The 24,529-nt window shown below is 36.3% G+C and overlaps 1 protein-coding gene and 1 non-coding gene across 9 annotated transcripts in view; one reads left to right on the plus strand and one right to left on the minus strand.

Annotated features, from left to right (window-relative positions):
* The window catches only part of SRSF11 (serine and arginine rich splicing factor 11), a 54,397-nt gene that overhangs the window by 19,831 nt on the left and 10,037 nt on the right, over nucleotides 1–24,529 (minus strand). For 4 of the 8 annotated variants that reach the window (XM_060139760.1, XM_060139759.1, XM_060139762.1 and 1 more), the window contains exons 3-10: nucleotides 21,706–21,768; nucleotides 21,176–21,397; nucleotides 14,788–14,921; nucleotides 10,911–11,020; nucleotides 9,046–9,138; nucleotides 8,199–8,248; nucleotides 6,222–6,349; nucleotides 4,168–4,249 (exon numbers count right to left, since the gene is read on the minus strand). In XM_060139760.1, the coding sequence (XP_059995743.1) occupies nucleotides 4,168–4,249; nucleotides 6,222–6,349; nucleotides 8,199–8,248; nucleotides 9,046–9,138; nucleotides 10,911–11,020; nucleotides 14,788–14,921; nucleotides 21,176–21,397; nucleotides 21,706–21,755 (869 nt within the window). In that variant the 5' untranslated portion in view covers nucleotides 21,756–21,768. Of the gene's footprint in view, nucleotides 1–4,167; nucleotides 4,250–6,221; nucleotides 6,350–8,198; nucleotides 8,249–9,045; nucleotides 9,139–10,910; nucleotides 11,286–11,314; nucleotides 12,564–14,787; nucleotides 14,922–21,175; nucleotides 21,398–21,705; nucleotides 21,769–24,529 lie in introns of those variants that run through there. The other 4 variants (XM_060139763.1, XM_060139764.1, XM_060139766.1 and 1 more) reach the window with 3 other exon arrangements.
* Nucleotides 569–670, plus strand: LOC132516505 (U6 spliceosomal RNA). The gene has a single exon (XR_009539339.1). It is a non-coding gene; the product is annotated as a U6 spliceosomal RNA (small nuclear RNA).

The following is a 24,529-nucleotide window of genomic DNA, read 5'->3' on the forward strand; positions in this document are numbered from 1 at the left end:
CTGCCATCATTCTCTAGAGCAGCTGTTTCAAAACCCATCAGTAGCAGTGTCTCATCGAATTCAATAACTTTATATTTTGCTCATTTCTTACTTTTGACCATATTTGAAACTATCTACTAAAGCAATCCCTCTCAATAACATGTCTATATCCTAGGAAATTTTCATGTAATGCTTACCTACCTTTTTCTAAGCTCCATAAGGACAAGTGGTATATTATGTCTATACCACTGTACCCTTGAGCAACGACTACAGTGTCTGACTAGTAAACGGTACTACTAATATATTTTGAGTGAAATATTGACCCTATAAAATATCAGAACCATCACTTTCTTATTAAGAATTTTTTAAAATTCTGGAAAACCGAAATTGATGCTATTAGAATTAAGTATTATTCATATTTTGAGAATTCTGGCTTTAACAAAAATTTAAGTCAACAATCATCTTAGCAAAACGGTTACACATTTATCCTACCTCTAATGTATATAGAAAAAAACATAGTTGCAGGAAAATATCGTAAGTACATTGTTGTAGGTTTCCTTCTAAACAAAGTGATTAATAATATAAAATAGTGCTCGCTTCGGCAGCACATATACTAAAATTGGAACGATAAAGATTAGCATGGCCCCTGCGCAAGGATGACACGCAAATTCGTGAAGCGTTCCATATTTTTTCTTACTTTTCATGGAAAAAAGAAGTCACTTACAAAAGAAAAAAAATTGTTGTATTATTAGTTGAAACTTAACTAAGTCTGTGTAAAGGTAGAACTGAGTTGTTCAATACAGTAGCCACTAGTCACATATGACTATTTAAATCTAACTTTTAATAATTAAAAAAAATATATAAAATAGTTTAAAAAGTCTAATAAGCAGAGGTATTACATCAATCAATTTATTATAAGGTGCTGAAACAGTTATTTTTCAACAGCATTGCACTGCAGAGCCACTTCAACACAGTTTACATAAGCTTTTAAAAATCAGAAAAATAAAAATTATCGTATTATGTATCTAAATACGTAAAAAGCTTATTGAACGTAATGGTCATTTTATATACCAAGATGCTAAAAATACAACAACTCATAATCTTTATCTTTCTGTTATGAGGCATTACTACAAGTGTTCAAAAGCACTTTGTTCAGGGAAATAAATGTTTCACTGTTATTTCCCATTGGTCATAATTAAAATTAGTATTTGAAAGCCTTAGCATGTCCCTGTTATGTACAAAGGAAAAAGATATAGGTTCTCCTTTTTAAGTCTTTTTAAGTGTTAAACTAAGCTATGAGAGCACCAGTTCTGGAAGGTTAGGATTCTAAGTACAGGCACAGCTCAGAGATACTATGAGTTTGTTCCCAGATCACTGCAATAAACTTAGTATCACAAAAAAGTGAGTCACAATGAATTTCTGGTTTCCCAGTGCATATAAAAGTTATGTTTATACTATACTGTAGTCTGTGAAGTGTGCAATAGCATTATGTCTAAAAAACAGTGTACGTAATTTAATTAAAAACGTGGCTAAAGATTGCTAAACATTACCTGAGCTTTCAGTGAGCCGTAATCTTTTTGCAATAGTAACAACATCAAAGATCACTAATCACAGATCACCATAACAAATATAATAATGAGGTTAGCTATTCTGGAGTGGCAATTGACAAGTGTAGAAAGATTAAACCAAGATGAATAGTAAAGATCCTTGAACACCATTCTAAGGTTTTATGTGTCAACTTATTAAGACAATAAGGAGCTTCTAAAGGTTTCATAGAGCTGTGACATGTTCTAGATTTGGTTTTTGAAAGACATCTTTAAGAATGAGATGGGCTGGGTGACAGACACACCAGACAAAACTACCCTGTAACATTCTGCTACAGACTGAATGTGTCCTCCCAAAATTCTTATGCAAAACCGAATACCCAATGTTATGACATTATGAGGTAGCGGCCTTTGGGAGGTGACTACGTTATGAAGGTGCAGCTTTCATGAATAGGATTAATGCCCATATGAAAGAAGTCTCAGAAGACCCCTTGGTCCATTCCCCTATGTGAGGACACAGTGAAGAGACAGCAAACTATAAATGAGGAAGCAGGTCCTCACCAGACACCAAATTTGCTGACACCTTGATCTTGAACTTCCCAGCTTCCAACACTGTGAGAAGTAAATTTCTATTGTTTATAAGCCACCCAGTCTATGGTATTGTTATAGCAGCCGAATGGACTAAGACACAGTCTAAGAAATGACTGAACAATGTTATGGGGTCCATCAATTTTTTTTTTCCCCAAAATAATAACAAGATATTTTTTGCCTTTTCCACTGTGACATTTGCACTAATAGTGCAAAAGCAATGGTGGTGTACAAGTGCTGGCATCTCCTTATTACAAATCAAGGTAGTGGCAACTGAACCTCCCTATTATCTACTGTATTCTTCACTGGCATTTGTAGTATGCACTTGCAGTAAAAAGAAAGAAAAAAAAAGAAACCCTGCCTAAGGATGTCTTTGATAAAGCCAGTAAAAACTATTAAATTTATTAAATCTAGTCCCTTGAGTAATATTAGAATAATATTATTGACTAGTAATATTAAATCTAGTCCCTTCAGCAATATTCTGTGCAACAAAATGGGCAGTATGCATAAATCACTTCTGATACTTTATAGTTCAATGACTGTGTCAAGGAAGACACCTGTGTGATTGAGTGTGAGCTCACCTAATTGCTTTTGCCATGAAACATCATCTTTACCTGAAAGAACAAGTGACAAACCATGGTTGTTCAGACTTGGGTATTTGGTAGAACACTTTCATGGAAAATGAGTAAGGTTTATCATTCCAAGGAAAACAAATTTGTTGCCAATAATAAAATTTGAGCTTTCAAGAGAAAATTAAATTTTGGAAAACCTGAACACACCATTGTGAAACCTGACAGCTTCCTAACACTTTAAAAGGGTTTACCGATGAGATGTGTGGCGATATTACCAAGTCATTTTTTGATCTTGTGTAACAAAATGTGTCAACATTTGAAAACTTGCATAATGCAATAAATCAATCATTTTCCAAACCACCAATGCATAACTGTACAAAAGCATGCCTGGGAAAAAGATCCATCAAGGTGTAAGAAAGATCAACAGATTTTAAAGTAGCAAAATATAAAAGGTTCACTATTATGGTTTCAGATTCCATATTACTGCTACCTTTTAAGAAAGTACTCTTGTTAAGTCTGGTATTATATCAAAGAATACTATTCCCAATTACCTGAAAAGACTATAAAATTACTTTTCCCTCTTCTCACTATATATTTGTGTAAGATTTTCCACATATATTAACTAAAATATATTGCAATAAGTTGAATGCAGAATCCTGTACACGTCTTCTAGTAAGCCAAAGGTTAAAGAGATTTGCAAAGGTTTAAAACAAAGCGATTCTTTTAATTTTTCTGGAAAAGTTTTGTTTCAAAGCTAAGTTAATACAAATGGGTTTACTACTGTTATTTCAGATGATGGTTTCAAATTTTATTACGGCCAACACTGATAGATATAACCCACATAAACAAAAGCTCATCGGAGTACTCAAATTTTCTACAAGTATAGAGGTCTTAATACCAGCAAGTTTGAGAGCCACTGGGCTAGAGAGACCCTTACAAACTTATACAGGAATGTCATGTGAAAAAAAAAATACACTGGTTCTTTTAAATTGCCTAGTCTTACTCTAGGTAGGATAAAGAATAATTGGTACTATCATGTGGTTTGTCCAATAATACAAAGAACAATCTCATAAAAGGTAACAAGTTGTCATCTGCAAATATTCAAGCTTTAGATGGTAATCTGCAGGCTGCATGATGACATTCCATGTTCAAACTCTCAGGAGTCCGGTGAAAAGTCAGAACTAGAATTCAAGTTAAAAGTTTCAAGTCCAGTGTTCTTTCCATAGTACTAATTCATTTTAGTGCTCAAATCCCAGTGGCTTCCTCCTAAGCCTGGATTTTGGGGGGTTTTAAAGTATCAATCATCCATGTCTTTTCTCCATTTATATATGTGTGAACACTTATTCTCATACTCTGCTAATAGCAGTAGTTACCAAAACCACTTTAACCAGGAGCTAATTAGGTTAAGAGATAAGCAGATGTGATAGAGAAATTATCTTTGTCTAAGCTACAACTTACTACCAAAAAGCAATCAATCTAATAACCTGTGCCTAGAAGATGAGGGAGTCCTCCTCCTCCTAGAACGTGATCTTGATCTCGAGTGCCTTCGTTTTTCTTCCTTCTTATCTGGATTTAAAAGAAAAGGAATTTGGCTTTAGACATCGTCAAGCAGGAAGATTATTCCCATTCAGGAGTTATTCTTAGAATTTATTACCTTAATTTTCAGCTTTAATACAAAATTCTTAAATTCAGGCAGCTAAAGGTTCCTTTGACTATTTCATTTGCCAGACTTAGGAGGCTGTCAAGTGTCATCCATAAAACAATCTATGAAAATCATTACCTTTCTCATTCTTTACCCTTTAGAGATTCTAAATCATGAGTCCCTTTTTCCATTCCTAGGTTCTACTTCCCCAAATATAGCTACCATTCACCCAGATTAAAACTCTAATCTTTACATGTTTATGTATTAATAGCATCTCCCCAACCAGTACTTAAGTGTAAAATATGTTTAAAAAATACGTTTACAATAAAAATATAAACATTTAAAATTGTTGGTCCAGCAAAATGTTCCTTCTTTCATTCATCACTTAGCTCTATGCTCCTTTCCTAAGAAGTGTCTCATTCATTAACTCTTTTCACTATACTGCTGGGACAGAACTGGATTTTACTAATCTAGCTCTTTTTTTAATCTGTCTGTCCTTCTTCTTCCTCACTCATTTTCAACTGTGTAAGTGCAGAGAGCAGAGCTAGAAACATCTGTCATCATTTCCTAGTTTTAAAATAACACATAAACTCCTTAACTTACTCCTTTAACTTAGGACATAATGAAAGAGAAATCCAGCCATTGCATTCTTCGTATATGGACTATCAAAGTGAGACTGAGTTCCTCTTTTACATTTAGATCATTTCATTAATAGGATTCAATTTATTGTGAATGTCATTATTAATAAATTAACAAAAATCTTGGGGCAAAAAAAAAATTCATAAAGAAACCAATTTTAGTCATTTCAGTTATGAGTTTTCAATGAAAACAGAAATGGTGTTCTGGCTTTGGAGTCGTACAGGTCCAGTTGTCTATCAAAATTTCCTACTGCTTGCCATGTGACCTTGGGCTAATTGTTTAATAATTTGTTGATTAAATGAGATAATACACATAAAGCATCTGGTATTAATTTATCCATTATACTTAACAATTATTTGCCTAATACTATATATAATAAAAACCATCCCATTTATTAAGAAATAGAGTGAAAAAATAAATAAAACATTGTTTTTAATGGGAAAAAAAAATCAGGACCAAAGATCAAAATACATGCAGGAAGCCGGGCTTCCCTGGTGGCGCAGTGGTTGAGAGTCCGCCTGCCGATGCAGGGGACACAGGTTCGTGCCCTGGTCCGGGAAGATCCCACATGCCGCGGAGCCGCTGGGCCCGTGAGCCATGGCCGCTGAGCCTGCGCGTCCGGAGCCTGTGCTCCGCAACGGGAGAGGCCACAACAGTGAGAGGCCCGCGTGCCGCAAAAAAAAAAAAAAAAAAAAACATGCAGGAAAACAATGGGACAACCATTCATTTTATCTCAAAAAGACAATCTGCAAAGAATAATGCATTTGCTTTTCTTTAAACAAATGGCATAAACAGAAGATCTTTAGTAGGTTTTCTTGGTCAAATAAAAGACTGAAATCAATTAGGCTACCAATATTAAGCAAACATAAATGATTAAAAAACCACCAAAAAAAAAAACCTCATAAATTAAAAACCACCAAAATATCACACGAAGCATTAGGTAATCCTAGGCACTAATGTTTCCTAATGAGGAATTCTTTGTTTAGCGAGTGGGAGGTGCTTGTACACTGTAGGATGTTTAGTATACCCCTGGCCCTCTGCCTACCGGATGCAGCTGGTACCAGCATGACAACTAAGTGTCTCCAGATATTTCCAAATATGCCTGGGTAACAACTCTTACCCATACCACCCACCCACTCCCAAATGAGAATCACTGCACTAAATGATCTTTTATCAAAATATGGGAAATAAAATTTAAAAAATGACTGAAGTATTATTCAACTAATTTCCAAACATAATTGCATAAACCTATTTTACCTGGTTCTATAGCAGCAGAAATTAGGGACTGTGCTTCTCGTACTCTCTTCATGGCTTCCTCTATTTCTTTACTAGAGGTATCTGATTTCAGACTTGGTGAAACAAGACCAGCAGCTACATGATTCAACCTGGAACAGAACCAAGAATTGCATCTGAAATATTTAAAAATGTACAACAGCATTTCAAATAAACACATGTTCCTATCTTCATTTTAGTAAGATACTCCTTGAAAAAAAGGGGGAGAACTCCACAATTTTGATAAAATTATATGTAATATATATATATAGTATAGTAAGCTTTGGATATTTACAATGGCACCTGCATTTTAAAAGACTCAGAGATATGTGGAATAAGAAAAAAAAATCTATTTAATTTTGCTCAACATCCATGAACTTTCTATACACATTTTGGCAAATGTTAGTACATGGGAATATGCTGATGCTAAAGATTTTTGATTAACAGAATCTTCCTTAATATGATTTAAAAACTTTCTAAATCATAATTTTGTTGGGGAAGATAATTACTTTTAAGCTCGAAGATGGGGAGAAACTGAGGCAGAAGCCAATGGCACACCAAAATTACTTACGAAATTCCTGAATAGAAAGGCTAAAGATACACCTTAAGGGTTTATAAAAAATACCGTAGACACCAAGTTGAGGCTGGTAGTTATTTGTGGGTAGAGTGGGAAATGTAAACAAGAATGAGTACACAGGGAGTTTTTAGAAACTGTATTAGTGTTTGGTTTTTTTTGCAGTAGGCGGGCCTCTCACTGTTGTGGCCTCTCCCATTGCGGAGCACAGGCTCCGGACACGCAGGCTCAGTGGCCATGGCTCATGGGCCCAGCCGCTCTGCGGCATGTGGGATCCTCCCAGACCGGGGCACGAACCAGTGTCCCCTGCATTGGCAGGCAGACTCTCAACCACTGCACCACCAGGGAAGCCCCTAAAAACTGTGTTAGTGATATTTTTATAAGCAGGGTGGTAGACACTTGGATTTTATCTGGTAATTTTTAAGAAAAAAATGCCACTAACTACTATAATCAAATGAGTCTGTCCTGCCTCCCCCACATGCTCTCCCACTTATTGACAGTGACTTTCACCAAGTTAAGAAGAAGGAGCATTAAGCTCAGATTTGATATACTAAGAAATTACCAATGAAAATATCTCATGAATTTGTGATATATCAAGTAGGAAATATAAGTTACAGCATGAAGAAAACTTTTCAAAGCCCCTAAAAAGATGTTGACTATTATTATGTGACATGTATTACTCCTTTACTCTGGGCTAGTGTTTCCCTCACTTCTGTCTTCCTCTTATTCATCCCCTAGGGCAGTGGTCCCCAACCTTCCTGGCCCCAGGGACCAGTTCTGTGGAAGACAATTTTTCCATGGACGGACAGGGGTATGTGTGTGTGGGGGGATGGTCCAGGCGTAATGCGAGTGATGGGGAGCAGCAGATGAAGCTTCACTCGCTCACCTGCCACTCACCTCCGGTTCCTAACAGGCTGCTGTGGACCGGTATGGGCCGCAGCCTGGGGTTTGGGGACCCTTGCCCTAGGGCTTAGCCTCTCTGATCTTTGAACTAAGTTCTCCTCCTTGTAATAAGTTCCCATAGCACCTCTGTACTTCCTTTAGTTGGATGCACATGCTTACTATAGTTAAATAGTGTCTCCCTTTCTGAGTATAGTAGTAGTCAGTGTAATTTTTTAAATGAATCAACTAAAGACAACACTCAGCTCTTTACTTGTCATCCTGGTTTAACCTATTTACAATGATTTTCAAAGACCAATAATTATTCCAAAACAAAACCCTTTATAGATGGGCTTACCTCTGGATTTTTTCTCCTTGTTTCTAGAAAACAGGATTACATATTGCATGCCTTGAGAAAACTTTCTTTTAGCTATCAAAAATAAAATACCTGTTCTCTAGATATTAGTATATCTCTATCACCAATGGAAACAGAAGAAAAAAATCCTTACTTGGGATCAACAGTACTCATAAGTTTCAGCAACTGATCTGCTGCAAGAGACTGGAAAAACAAAAAAAATAGCAATGAGAACACACAGAACAATAAATGATTACTATTTTAATTTTTTTAGTATGTTGAAATGTCCTAGAACAATCTGGCAAACCTACAGAAACTAACATATCCCAAGCACAACAATGACCAATAGAAATATAATGCCAGCCAAATATGTCATATTAAGTTTTCTAGTCACAACATTAAAAAAGTAAACAGGTGACATTAGTGACTGTAGTACTGGATACCCAGAGCTGCTTTATCAGGTAAATAATGAAATTATGAAGCTGAACAGTCCAGATTTTACAGAATAATCACCTCCTCCTTATTTTAAGACTTTCTAAGGGAAAGTAACATTTTAAGGAAACATGTAAAACAAAACTCAAAGTGCTTAGTCAGTATAATAATCAAAAGAATTCCATAAAGGACTTCAGGAAAAAGTTTAGCCAAATCGCAATGAGGGAAAACAAAAATTTCCAAGTGAGTAGATGACAAGAGAATAAATTATGAACACACATTCCTATCATTTCATAACTTTATTTTGACTTCATAACATATTGATGTGGTGTTGGCTTCCCGTGAAACTCATCTACTTTGAACTTTATCAAATGAGAAATTCTTTGATGGGCAAGGGGCCAATAATGCAGTGACCTTTTAAATCTCTCATTAACAAGTTTACATTAAGAAAAAATTACTACAATATATAAGTCAGTTAACTCCTGCTCTTGAAATTCAAAGTAACATTTAATGAAGTAATTTTTTTAATTACAAAAATGAGTTCAGAGTTGAAGGGTATTAAGTTATACCTGAGAGTTCAAGTTTGCTCCAGGAAGCCCAAGTGCAGCAAGGGCAGGATCAAGAGTAGGAGCTCCCAAAGCAGCCAATGGAACAGCGCCAATCTGTGAAATTTCAAATTTTATTTATTTAAAATCTTGTTTCTGTTTCTTATACTGTGGGGGTTGGGGGAGTGCGTCAATTTTTATTTCCTCTAAAGGCCAGATAATAACTAGTTTAAGTCTGTAGGCTGTGCGGACTCCAGTGCAACTACTTAACTATGCCGTTGTAGATCAAAAACAGTCAGAGACAATACATAAATAAGTGGCCATAATTGTGTTCCAATAAAAATTAACAGATAACGGGGGTCTGGCCCAAGAGCTATAGCTTGCCTACCCCTGCTATAACATGATGGCCTCATTTTTCACTCATCACAGCACATTTATCTCTAAAATCAGAATTTAGAAAAAATGCATTCTTGTGCCATTTATAAATATTTACTGCTTCTTAGCTCCAAATCCATTGTTTGTTGTCCTACTGCGTGATACTGAAGGCAGCACCCTTATAAGCATTTCTCCTTTGACAGCTGGCACGATGTTAAGCTTTACTTTTAGGGGGAGCTGGAAGGGCACTGACTGTGGAAGGGATTCTTTATAGTTCTTTTGTCTCCTTTCTGATTCTTATTGCAGTGCCACATGGGACACTCAGTGGCCTTCACCTCAGTGAGTTTCAGTGCCATCCTCTTAGGCAGTTTCCTAGCAAGTTCCGTGGTACTCCAGAGAACTTTCTACTGTATCTAACTTTTTGAAGGAGGTCTGAATCTTAGCCTTGAGGGGGAAGATGCGCCCCCTCACCTACATGTGTTTCTTTCTTGTGTTTTCTTCCTTAGCTTAGAAGTAGAGGTTGCTTCCTATACCTGCGATTCTGGTACTCATTAGAGTTCCCTTAGTAATCTCCTGTTACTAATTAGTAATTCCTTATACTAAAACTTTTCTCCTTCGAATTACGGTATGGTTCTGTCTCCTGCCTGACATAATTCTGATTAGTCAGTTTATGCACACAAACCATGCAAAATCTTATAACTTTGGAGGCCGCTGACCTTCTCTACAAGCACTGTGCTGAAATTTCTCCTAGTTTCATTATTATCTAGTAAAAATAAGTTACCAAACTTCCTGCACTGTAACTGTTTACTGAGTTAAAACACTGTTAATACAGTTGATCCTTGAACAACATGGGGGCTAGGGGTGCTGACTCCTCATGCAGTCGAAAATACACCTGTAACTTTACAGTGAGCCCTCCATATCTGCTGGTCCACATACTTGGATCATGCAGTACTATAATATGTATTAGTAGAAAAAAATCCTTATATTTTTATATATATATATATATAAATGGACCAAACAGTTCAAACTCATATTGTTCGAGGTTCAACTGTACTATTATAAAAATGGTTTAGTTAATACACAATTTTGTACATCAAAGGCATCTACAAATTACCCAGATCTTTGAATTCATCTTTATTTTAAGCCACCTACTTAATTTAAAGCCCAAGAGCAAGATAACAGCGCATGAAGAAAAAAAAAAAAAGTCTGAACTTCACCTTAATTTTCTTTTGTAGTTCAAATGAACATACTATTTTAAACAACATGTGTAACAGAAATCTTATGCCTCCTGACTTACGGGCTATTTTGAGAGCCAGTGACAAAACGATACAAGATATTTACAATTCTCAGAATGTTCTTAAAACGCAAACTACCACTTTAATATTTCTGATTACAATACTACAGCCTTCTACAATGCTCTGACCACGTGATAACAGTATACGAACCAGAATCACAACAGCACTCAAAAAGCACAAATATATTTCCATTCTTTAAGAATTCAACAGAACTAATACCTGGGTAAGTGGGTTAGGAGTAGGCAGGAGTCCACCACCAGGCAGAAGACCTGCCACTGCGTTAGCTGGTGCCAACAGAGACAAAGCCTTAGTCTCATCAGGAATAACTCCTGCAGAGAAACATCCATGCATTAGAACACACTCTTTTGCAAGACAGAAAACACACAAAAACACCCAGAAAATGTCTCCCTGATACACCACCTGAGTTTGTTGAAAGTATTTATGTTCGCTAAAATATAAAGCTTGATTTCTATGATTATTTATCATTAATTTTATGTCAGAATGAAACTTCAATGTGTGAAAATCTGTATCCTTTTTCTCTACAAATGGTTAAGTTTCTAGAGTAAAAAAAAAATAGCACAATACACACTACTTTTTTGTTAACACTGCCAAGATTTCATCACCTGTACTCGATTTTTAAGTCATGAACCAAACGTAAGCAAGCACAGTCGGTTCTCCAGGGGTGTGCTCTCAACTTTCAAAAGCTGTTTTATGAACAACGACTCGTGTCGGCTGCTTCACTATAAAGCACACAGAAAAATCAAGATACACAAGACAAAAAAAGTTTGATTTAGGGGTTAATAATATGGTACAGTTACTATGATTTTCTTTTACACCTACCATACAAATTTTGTAAAAATTAAGAGAAGAAAAGTATGTAAAGGAAATATTCTGTTGGAATCAAGCGTAGGGCTTTTGCTGACTCATGAAAATGAATGTTTCTGAAGGTCTCTGAATACACACAGGATGTGTGTGTGGGAGTGAGTGAGAGAGAAAGAGAGAGAGAATAAGTAAAACAACATGGCACATTCCTTACCTGTATAGTAAAATGCCTTATGTTCCAACATGTGCCATGCTAACCATACCAAAAATGCTGCTACATAGTGTCAGTTGAAAAGCTAGCTTAGCCAAACTCCTAAAGCCAAAAACAACATGTATGTCTGTTTTTAAAGCCTAATCTGTGTATTCAGATAAAATCTAAGGGCCCTAAGACAAATATTTATGTAGACAATTTAAATTCTATCCAACAGCAAAAGCCCTATACAGATGGATTAATCTGTTAATGTGCCCAAGCCCCCAAAATGAGAGTTCAATAATACAATTAAACTACATATTTGCAAATACCAGTAGTATTTCTGTAATACATATTAAGAAACTGCATCTCATCATAAAACATACAATATGTACAGGGCACTTAAGAGAAACTGGATAAGCTGCAGAAGAAAACTGTTGGGTGGTATTTTCAGCAGGGCCTGGTATATAGTTCAGGCTGAACCAGGGAAAAGAACTGTAAAACACAACAACAAAAAAGAAAAACCACTGTTAAATAAAGGTAATGGTTCCTTCCACCTAAACTGAGAAGTGCCGATAATATAAACAAATGTATACTACACAGCACTGTTATCTTGCTTGTGTCAGAGCTGTCATCAATTTAGATACCAAGAGTTATGGAGGGGGGAGGGGGGGAGAAGATCATTTAGATATAGGGCATTAATGCATCATTATTAACAAACCTACAAAGATTATGGGATAATTTTGCATGCAAAATTATGTCTCAAGAGGATAATATTAAGTATCAACATCTTACTAAAATTAGTGCATTTGCAACATTTCTGGCAAACTAAAATCCTCTTGAATTTATTGTGAGACACCTGATAGAAGATCTGCATCCATTAAAAAAAAAGTCATGCATCTGATCCTCTGATTAAAAAAAGACTATTTAAAAATAAAACTACAATTTAAAAATAGCAATGAGGCCCCTCACCAGTTAATTTTCATGCGTCAAGAGTATTTTTTTTTACTGCTGCTTTGATAGAACCATGAAATACTGCATGAATGTGTAGAAACGAAAGAAAAAGAAACAGACAAAAGAAACAAACATTAACCAAGGAACCTAAATAATCCCCAAATCCATTACTATTAAGAGTTCCTTCCAAATCCAGCTATCTCAGTTTTACCAGTTAAGACTATTCCTTACCGTAGACTTTGTGTCTATTGTTCTAAAACACTGACCAAGAACCAACACCAAAGCTTAAGAGCTAAAACCAGGGTGAATGGTGACAAAGGGATTGAGTACATCAGATATTTAGTGGACATAACATTAATACAGCATACCATACCAAAAATTACAGTAATACACTAATAGATTCTGGAACTAAATATTTCTGTAATTCTATATATGTACTCTCTAAATATTTCACTTTCAAAACAGATCCAGAAAAATTATTATGGTCTAAAAATATTTATGAAAGCCAGTTATATGATATACTGTATTATGTTCAGGGCTTGGGAACTATAATACTTAGCCAATAAGAATTCTTTAAATTAAAAGGCTAACTAATGTTTTGTAAATTACTCACATGATTTGACCCTTGTTCCAAAAGCTATGTTCTACATTTTACTTATCCTAAATTTGAATTCTGTAAATTTTCTCTTGGTGATAAGTCTTATCCTACAACAGGCACACTGATATAAAAGAAAATGCTTAATCAAAACATACTAACTCATAAGTTTATCAGCATATATATATTTTAAAACCTTAGAATTGGGCTCATACACTTTAATATCACGGACATAGATTTACTGTTATTATATAGCATGCCTTAACCCAACTATGAATGCAATTTAATTTCTTTAGAAAACCACAGAGGCAATTTTTCTAAGTTTTAAGGACTAGACATTTCACAACTTTTACAAGGAATGGTGTAAATGTTCACATCGGTATTCAAAGATCTAAGATAGCATCTAAAGTTAACAATATCAAGATTCTGCTTCCACTGACCAGTTCACTAAGGAAAGGGGAAAGCATTTATATCCCGGTCAGCATATATGTTAATAAAATCCAGTAGTTGTAACATATTTCAGTGACTTCTTTGACTCAAATTTATAGTTACCAAAAAGCAAATAAAGTAGCAGTACATTGGGAACAAACTAATATATGTCTTAGAAAATTTTACAAAATGGAATTAATAGAGTGCTGTCTTGTCACAGTGGCTTTTTTAGATCCAAAAACCCTGCTCATTATTTTTCTGCCAAATTACTTTAACAGCCTAAAATGTAAAAAGAGAGAAAAATGTAGTTAACAAATGGTTACACCAGGAAAACACCTGGGGGACTTGAGTGCTTGCTGGCCTTTAGTTAATGTCTAGAATCCCCTGTAGCTGCAGAGGACCCACTGTTTTTCAGTCATCTGGAAGAGTTTTGCATTTGCCTTCTCCACTACAAAAATCACACACACAAATAACAGAGAGAAGAATTTATTATTTAGAGATATTCTAGAAAATATAGCAAGAATGAACAAGAAAATCTGGCATAAAAACAAAACACCCAGTGCCCATCTGGCACCTAAGCTATAGGAAATCTTGAACTTTCATAAAAACCAAAATCATTGCGACCCTTGGTATACTGAAATTCAATGTGGGATATATTTTTTAAAGTTATCAGTGAGAAGAATCACTAAGAGGAATCACTAAGGAATAAAACCAACCTGGTCACATTTATTCAAAACAGAAACAACATCATGCATTTATTTGAAGGTTTCTGTGTAAATGTGCATGGCGTGAACTGTTCACCTTCAGGACATTTTCATAAAACAACATTAAATTAACTAAGTAGATATTAGGGATATGGTTTTAATGAACTTAAAAATACTTTAAAATAATGCAAAAGGTTAAATATCTTATAAAAACAGACCTGATTTTGAATTTTTAAGTTAAAAAGAAAGCCTTCAAGTAAAAATATGGACCACAGTATAACAAGGGTTTCAAAATGTTAATAGCTTAGATTTTTAACATGCTACTAATGCTCACTCTAAAACTACACTGAGGTAGATGGTCATCATAGGATGCCCACATAGGTAGTTAAACAAAGCACAAACCTTCTGCATATGGTACGACTATCAAAGCTCTGTCAACGAATACAGTGTTTGTCAGATGCTGTGCCACAACTGCTGAGTCCGGATCATGGAACTTAACAAAGCAGACTCGGGATGAGACTGGCAAAGGCGAATCACTAAAAAATAAACAGATAACATAAAAGAAGAGAAAAATATCAGCTAAAACAGAAATGAATGATTCACAAATGACACTTGCATTCCAAAAGTAAAAGAGGCAGATAAAAATACATAACTGCACACATATTAGTTAACCAGTTCAAAAATACGTGACATTTCCAATAAAGTACTACCCACAGAACTGACCGTAGCAAACTGCACCTAGACAAAAACAATCACTGTTTAAATTTACAATGCATCAAGTTACAAACAGCTTGAAACTATAAAGTCTCAGAGTTTGAACAGGTCACAAAAATGTCAACATTTATTTCATAATAACAATACCAGCCATTTAAAAATACAGGTAACAAATTAGTTTTGGCTTAGAAAACTTTTCATTACAGCTAACTTTTCAGAGTTAAAAACAAAACTTTTTCATTATGGCTAACTTTTCAGAGTTAAAAACAAAACCATTCCATTTTAGGGACATACGAATATTGTGGTAAAGTACACCTATTTGACAATGAGTTTTCTTGATCTGCTACTAAATGCCCTGTCCTCCTAAACCTACAGCATATTAAAACTCCCAGGCATTATAAATAGTTAAGGCTCTCCCACTAGAGCACTTTCACAGAGAAAAAGAAAATTAAGCACACATGGGAATAATACTACACCCCGCCCCCCAATTAGGCAAAATTTCAGTAAGCAAAGTGTCACTCCCCTCGGCAATTGCGTTCTTATATAAAACAAAAACAAGTTGCTACAGTGCAAGCAATGGTAGCTTAAAGATAAGATTAGAAAAAGAGCAGAGTTTTTGCTGTTTTTTAAAAATATAAGATGGTTAAATTTCAGCCACTAAACTCTCTGTGAAAGGGAAAGATTAAATAAACAAAGGCAGGGGTTGCCTTAACACCAAACCAAAAGCTATTTGAAAATCAATACCGTAAGGCAGTAGTAATCATGTCATCCCTGGTTTATATTAGAATCATGGCGGGGGTTGCGGAACTACAATTACATCAAGATCTCTGATGAATGAAGAACTGAGTGCTACCTTCTTTAATTCTCCCTGACAATTTTAATATGCACCCAGGGTTCAAAGCAAAGCTGTCAATGTATGTATCACAGATATCAAAATGGACTTAAGCCATCTTGTTACAGAAGTTTACTGCAAAATGTTTTTGAAAGGATACAATGTTTTTTCAGTGTAAAGCATCACTGGTCTAAATTAACAATGTTGCACCCAGTATACTGAAAAGAATGCTGTTTCATTAGTTTTAGTACTAAAGCTATATAGCTCTTCGTATTTCTTCCCTGACATCCACATTCTTACCACTAAATTAAAAAGCTCTTTAAACGCTATCATTTTATGTTCTTAACATCTAACACAATGCCTTGGCAGGTAGTGAGCACTTAAATTTCTTAAAAAGTGACCTCTACCATTTCTTTGATACCATCTATTGTCATTTAACTAAAAGAAAAAGATAATGACTATCAAATATTAGGTTTTTAAAGAATATAAACATAACACTTCTTTTAAAAAAATTAGGGGGCTTCCCTGGTGGCGCAGTGGTTAAAAATCCACCTGCCAATGCAGGGGACACGGGTTCAAGCCCTGATCCGGGGAAGATCCCACATGCCACAGAGCAACTAAGCCTGTGTGCCACAACTGCTGAGCCTGTGCTCTAGAGCCCGCGAGTCATAACTACTGAAGCTTGGGCGCCTAGAGCCCGTGTTCCGCAACAAGAGAAGCCACCGCAATGAGAAGCCTGTGCACTGCAACAAAGAGTAGCCCCCGCTCGCCGCAACTAGAGAAGGCCCGTGCGCAGCAACAGAGACCCGACACAGCCAAAAAATAAATAAAATTTTTTAAAAAAAATTAGGAAAGTATGCCTACATTCTCCCAATGTATTTCCATTTACTTGGCGATCTTAAATAATTCACATTTTTTCTACCCACTCATGTCTGTACAACATTAGTTGGCTATATCAAACCTGTAAGTGGTGGTGAAGTAAAGATAAAATACAAACACTTTAAATATCACGGAAAAGAGAGTCACAGTAAGACAACTCAGAAGGACAAATAATTAATTTCTCTCCACTTTAAATGGTCTTGTTTAAAACCATTGCTATTTGGTCCCACAAGTATACTGTCATACTTTCGCAGTTAAAATTAATAAAAGAGATGCTAAGATAAAGAATTGATACTGGAAATTAATTTTCATACCCTAGAATTTTGTGCAAGTACCACTGCTACAAATAAGATTGTCTTTACTCCTTATCTTGAAGAATTAATATAGAAGAGGCAGTGCAGCTGAAAAGAACTGAGGAGCAAGACTGGTGGTGATATTGTCTCTACTTTCTTAAGAGTGACCTCTAAGGGTTTTTTCAGAATCTTCTGGGATGCACACATAAAATTCAGATTACTCTTCTCCATCTCAAGCCCACTGAATCTGAGAATCCCTTTTTTTTACGGGAAGGCTCTGATTCTTAACAAGATCCGCAGCTTATACTCGTGCCTGCTAAAGTAGAACTGCTGGTTTGGGTCAGATGTTCTTTCAACCCCCAACTTAATACTGAGCTAACCATTTCTGAGCAGAGAATTTTGAGCTTATAAACAATGCATCTCCTAAACCCTGCAAAACAGCAAGTGTGTGGCAAAGCTAACAACTCTGTTGACCACATATGCCCTTTCCATCATGTGCTCTTATTCAGTTCTAAAGAAATACAGTAAATTGCTGCATTTATTTAAAAAAATTTAAAAGGTAAACTATGTTCTTTCCCTTACCTAACTATACTAAGTTACTTATATGATCATTAAAGTATCTCTTTTTGGTCGCTGAAAAGTTAGTAATGAATTTATCTGCAGTGTTATAAGTAGCCTTCAGTTACTGCATAACTGGCATATGCATCTCAAGGATCATTACCTGATAAGGACTCCTGTTACATTCTCCACTCTGAAATCCCACTAAAATCAAACATTTGAAGAATACCTAGAATACCTACCAGGCATAAAAGAATGATTCCACTCACAAGTTGTTTGGCTAAATCAAGGAAATTCTGATCAAATGGCAAAAAAGAATCAAAACATTGGGGTTTGAATAATAGTTCTGACACTAGTAGAGGGGCTTGCGTATACAGAACCCATGTGAATTTCAGTTCACTCATTTGTAAAACGGTAAAATACCTTCTTATTCTGAATATGAAAGGACTGAGCAAGATAAAATAGGAAAGCATTTAGCATACAAAAGACAAACCATGTTGAATTTTCAATATGCATTTTAAGAAAAACCAGAATCAAAGTAACCTTTTCTTTTAAAAAGGAAGAATGAGGGAACACTGACATGCTTTCAGATAGCTGTAGGTAGGGCTATCATACTGAAGAGAAGGATAGAATACTATTTCCTGTGAAGATTGTATTATCACTGGGTGAAATTATAAGCCAGCAATTTCTGGCTTAAAGGAACCAAGATATAGATGGTTCAATAATGAAACAAAGGGAGACACCTTCTTGAGGAGGTTGTCAGTGAAATGTCTGGCATAATCCCAGATCCCAGGAATTTCCCCCTCAAACAGGCATGTAGAACTGAAATTAGTTTCAGCAGGTATGTGTTGGGGCTCAGTCATGTAAGTTCTTTAAAAATGCCCCTAGGGCTTCCCTGGTGGCGCAGTGGTTGAGAGTCCGCCTGCCGATGCAGGGGACACGGGTTCGTGCCCCGGTCCGGGAAGGTCCCACATGCCGCGGAGCGGCTGGGCCCGTGAGCCATGGCCGCTGAGCCTGAGCGTCCGGAGCCTGTGCTCCGCAGCGGGAGAGGCCACAGCAGTGAGGGGCCCGCATACCGCAAAAAAAAATAAATGCCCCTAGAGTGATGTTGATGACCCCAAGGGATCTCATTCTAGAAGAGGGAGGAAGTCAAACTTCTAAGTTGGTGAATGGTGCTACACAGAAAAAGCAGTTAAATGAATAGAGAAGGCAGGGAGCAGGGGTGTTGTATTTTTATATAGTGTGATTAGGTGACATTTGAGCAACAAAAGAAAGCAAGTCCGTCACGGGCATATCTAGGATAAGAGTTCCAGGTGGATAAGAATACCTTTTGGGAGAAATACACACATACCCATTAAAAGAAAAAAAAAAAAATCAAACACCAAATGTGTTTACAATCAATAGAATTTTAAGTGATCCGAGTTAATTCAATCTTATTCTACGAATAAGAGTAAATTTTTGGAATATTTTTGGAATGATGAACCCCTTTTAGACTGCTAGGGATTCCATAGCACATTATCCCCAGCAAACTGTTGAAAACTGTAGTGAGCTTTAAAGAAATTGTCAATAAAGTATTTCCAAATTGTGCAGGTCAGATTAGCTACTGAGGCTTAAATTAGTTAAAAAAACAGCAAAAACAACAAAGTTAAAATGAACAAAAGCATCTACATTCACACTATTCAAACTGGAAAGGCCACTAGCAATGTAACATTCACTATATTGTTACCTTATGCATTTTCAGAAGAGAAAATGATCTGTATGTGGGAGCATATATGAAGGAGTCAAAGAGAAAAAGTGTGTCAATATTTATCTATTCCTCCCAATATAGGGGAAAGAATCCTCTTAATGCATAGCACCCCAGATCATGTTACCTGGTGCACAAAACTCTCCTGGTTATAATGGAACCACTCCTTTGACTACAAATCAAAAGCCAGACTCTGTTCCATCATGACTCCCTCTAAGATATGGACCATGTGTTAGGTAAAAGATCCAGTAAACTTCCCACACTTCTTTGTCATCTTTTTATAAAAGTATCATAAAAAGAACACTTTCGAAATAAAAGCATTTTACAGTCAGCACCTATAAAGAAGTTCTTAATGACCTGCTGGACCCGAAATAATTTTTTCATAAATAAATCCAGTATCTCACATACTTTGAGAAACAACATGATTACAGTCAAGTCATCGATAATAATCAGATGTGTCACTTTTATTTTCTGCCATTTTACTGTTTATTAATTTCACTAATAATTTAACAAAGGGTATGTTGTGAGAAAATAACAGCAAAACATCTATAAGTTTCTATTATGAAAGCTATTTGTCCTTCATTGTCAAAGCAAATTTCTGTTCAAAATAACTGTAACAAAAACATGTTTGTTCCCAGACTTCTACACTTCATGTAAATTACTCTGAAATCTCCCTCCACATGTATATTCCCTCAAAATTAAAGACAACACAACACTTGCAAACAATAATCACCTGAAAATACTTCAAGTAGAAAGTGATGAAATACAGTAATACTTAAATACCGCAGTATGATCAAATTCCATTAATTATTTGAGAAGTGTACAGAGGTTAACGATTTATTACATCCACAACCGTGGCTTCCTTGAGGATTCCAATTTCCTGTTTAGAACTTAAGTGACATCATAAAACTCTTACGGTACAGCAGGTACTGAGTACCCACTGACAGTAAAATCTGAATTTTCACTTTTCCCAAAGAGCACTGGACTGTTTTATTATTTCAAATTTTTGCTCTAATATTTATCACATTTTGTCATAGCTTAATTTTTTTCTTTACAATTACTGCACTCATTCAATACTTTTGTGATACAAATAAGAAATGACAGTAGGATAAAAACAAAAACCACATACCCCAAATTAAAAAGTTTAACATTCTACAGAATTCCTTCTGAAGAACAATTCTGAAATATAAATATGTACATTATTTAAACAAAGGAAAACCCAAGGTTTCAGCTATAACTCATTCTCTCATTTTAAAAACTACTCAGGCTCACTGAATTAACTGTCTGTCCAAACGAGTATTAACTCTGAATTATGTTCACTGGGTCAGAATCACTGAACAATATTTAGCATTAAGTGAACAACAGCCTATAAAGTTCAATATCAAATTAACAGAGATGAATATTTTTGTTACTTTCCAAAGAATTCAAACATTTGTTTTTTATAAAGAAATTAACCTATATACAAAATACATCCAGTGGGCAGTTTGTCTTGATTTAAGTGCCCAAAGAACGACCACGCTGGCACAATTTAAGGAAAAAGAAAAAAAAAAGATTAGAAGCGTCTCCTAATCCCCCAAAACCCTGGCCCTGCCTCTCTGCATTACTAATAGGCCTAATGCACAGATTGCTTGCATAAGTAAACGCAATAGCCAACCTCAACTAAAGCAGACCAGCCCAGGGAAGCATGAACAAGGGCCTGCAGGAAATGCTGTGCGTTAGGCCCAGGATGAGGAGGAGTTAGCAAAAACCGTGATGGTGGACGATACTCACTCAGGCGGGAAGAGGCGCAGTTCGTCGATCTTCCCTAGGAAACCGAAGAGGGTCCGCATCTGCTCAGAGCTAGCGCTCGGGGAGACATTAGTCACCTGGATTACCTCGGTGCCGCCGCCTCCGCCGCCGCCGCCGCCGCCCCCCGGCCCGCCGCTGGGGCCCGGGCCCGCAGTGCTGGGGACGATGGTAGTGTTGCTCATGGCGTTGCTCGCGTACTCGCTCCTGCTTTAACACATCAAACACACAACAAACAGTGAGAGGGAGGGGGAAGAGGAACCGGTTCGCCGGAAAGGGGACAGGACGGTGTCCGAAGCTGCAGCCGCTGCTGCCGTCGCCGCCGTTTCTCCGCCCCGCCGGTCGCCGCGGGGAACGAAGAGGCCGCGCGAGCTCGACACCACGAGAAAACAAACGGCCTCCCCCACCTCGTTCCAACCACCTTACTCTCGGCCCGAGCTCCCCACAATGCCTTGCGGCGCAAGGGCGCGTCACCCTCGGCTCCGCCCCGTGCCGGCCCAGCAAGCCTCACTCACAGCAGGAGAAACTCGAGGGCCCGCGGTCTCGTGAAAGGAGGCATCTCCATCCCTCTCTGCTCCCTTTTTTTTTTAAAGACAAGAAAAGTGGAAGGCGTTAACTTTTTTTTTTTTTAAAGCAAGCCTCCACTCCCCGGCAAAAAACTGCATGCACACTTTAGCAACTATTCTTATTAAAAATGCCCACGATATTTATTTCTTTGTACAGAGTATCTTCTACAGATCTGTCCAGTTACTAATGAAATTTACACCCTAGCTATCAAGATTTTCCTCCCTACCACTATAAAATTTTCTAAATCTTTACACACATCTTTGTAACACTGAATTTGTGACGAATTTGCTTTCCCACTAAAATCTTAAAATATATTTTAATGTTACACTCACTAGTGCTTTATAAGCTAATTTCACAAATTCACTCTTTTACACTTGATCTTAGTCAAAAGGCCTAGAAGCGATACAAATTCATTGTAAAGAACATTTTACAGTACCTAAATATGTACAAGTATGTGATCTAAAATTTCTACAGAAAAACCTGCTTTACATGCATATTCTTGCTTAAAATAATTTTGAAGCTTTTGATCATAAAAAGATCCTTGCCTAATTTTTCAACCTCATGTGAATTATTCTCCCACTTTCATCCAGTGTTATCCAATGACTTGCAGTTCCCAAACCTGACAAAATCTTTTATTTCACAGTGCCTTTACACAAATTATTAATGACCTCCCTCATTTTATCTAACTGCTATCCCCCATAGGGCCTTCCTTGCCTCACTGACACAACTGCAAGCAGAGTTAGGGTTTCCTTCTCGCCACTCAACAACAGAGGTACATATATTTGTTATACTGACATGTCCCCCACAAAGCTCTGAGTTTTCTGGGTCAGTTTAGGACCTAGCACAATGTCTGTCACATAGTCAATGCCCAATAAATGTGCTGAACACATGCACAAATATGTCTTAATGACTGTCATTTATTCTAAGACAACCGTTAAAAAATTTACTTGATCCTAAATATTTCTGGAGGCCAAAATCTGAGGACGTATACAATATTTTCTTTAGTAAATACTTCTATGGAATAATGCAACTGAGAGTGTAATTTGTTAGAGATTAGAAACTAAAGTTACTGAGAGCCAATTGGCTAGGTTTTCTTACTAGTTACGTCATTTCTGCTAGTTCTCATACAAAGGGATGGGTAGGTTGAATATACACCTAGCAAAATTACAAATTACAATTAACTGCATGTCATTCATAAATGTGTACCTGTGAATATAAAAGATGCCAGATAATTAATTTTCTTATTTTGAATCAGACATATGTCACTGTCAAATACAGATTCTTAACAGTTTGATAAAGTTAATTGGTATATCAGTACCCACAAAATGAAGGCCTCCACAGTAGCCCAGCCCACGTAACAAATCTAAACCTAAGTCAGCCAGCACTTAGGAAACACCTGTCAAGGAAACCTAACAGCAAATCGCAATCTTCCAACTCAGTTTTAGCTAGATTACCGTGCCCTAGAATATAGGACCTGCTAGCCTTATGAAGAAATTCTCCACCTCTTGGCCAATGCTTCTTCTAATTCTTTATAAAACTCCCTCTTGCCCAAAATCCCTTGTGAAGAGTGCTCCATGCTTGCCAGGCACTGTACTCTCCCAATCCATGGATTGTTTTCCTTTGAATAAATGGCATCAAACACCTTACTAAATTGTTTCAGTTTTGTCACTTGATACGTTTAACTCTTATTAGAAGTGGCTATGATGTTCTATGACAAAAGGGCAAATAATACAGGGGCAGGGTTCATGCCTGTCTTTTTTTTTTTTTAATGTTAACATCTTTATTCTCTGTGGTGGATACACAGAAATCTTTTCTATTATTCCACACTTTTCTGTATGTTTGACATATTACATAATTAAAATTACAAATTCAAGCCAAAGAAAAACATAGTTCTGTGATAAGATAAATCTTTTAAGTCCTCAGAAACCAGGTTATACATAAAAACTTACTGAACACACAAATAGATGGTGCTTCCATATGGAGAAACAGTGGCAAAAAAAAAATCGTTCTAATAAGGAGGATTTCTGAATATTTTACTTTCAAATCATCTAGCAGCTAAAAAAAAATACTGGACTTACAGCCAGAAGACTGGCTTAAAATAAAATACTACCTTGTTATTAATTAAGTGTGATTTGAGGAAATTTCACTTCACTTCTAAGAACCTACTTCAGTCAAAAGCTGAGTGAGGAGCTGAATCATAATTTTGAAGATCCTTTTAGGTCTAATAAATAGATTAAATAACTAGGTAACTACCTTGTGTTATTATTGTCTGTTTCCCATAGAAATGAAATAGCTAAAGGCAAATAACTAATATATGAAAGCAAATAAATGTATCCAATCTATACTAGTATTAAATCACTTTAGGTTTAGTTAGGCTCCCAATTGAACAAGACTATAAAAAGTACAGAACCTGGACACAAGTATCATGCCTGTCTTATTTACTTTAACCCCAGTATCATGAAAATGTTAAAAAAAAAAGCCTCACAAATTCCTTCAAATATTATTATGCCCCTGCTATGTTTCAGGATTTTCCTAGCCCCTAGAAATACAGCAGAGAAAAAAGATAGGCAATGTTCTGATCTCATGAAACGCCAGGTTCGGTATGGCAAACTCTCAATACAAAAACAAAGACGTAAGGGAGTAATGTGCTGTGATGAAAATAAACCAGGATAGGAAATGGGGGAGAAGGTGTTATCTGAGCTGAAACTTTATTAAAAGGAGGAAGCAAAGCAATCCAAGCAGAGGAAATAGCCAATTAGAAAGGTACTCAGG

This window comes from Lagenorhynchus albirostris, chromosome 2, assembly GCF_949774975.1.
Source record: "Lagenorhynchus albirostris chromosome 2, mLagAlb1.1, whole genome shotgun sequence".
Taxonomy (NCBI): Eukaryota; Metazoa; Chordata; class Mammalia; order Artiodactyla; family Delphinidae; genus Lagenorhynchus; species Lagenorhynchus albirostris.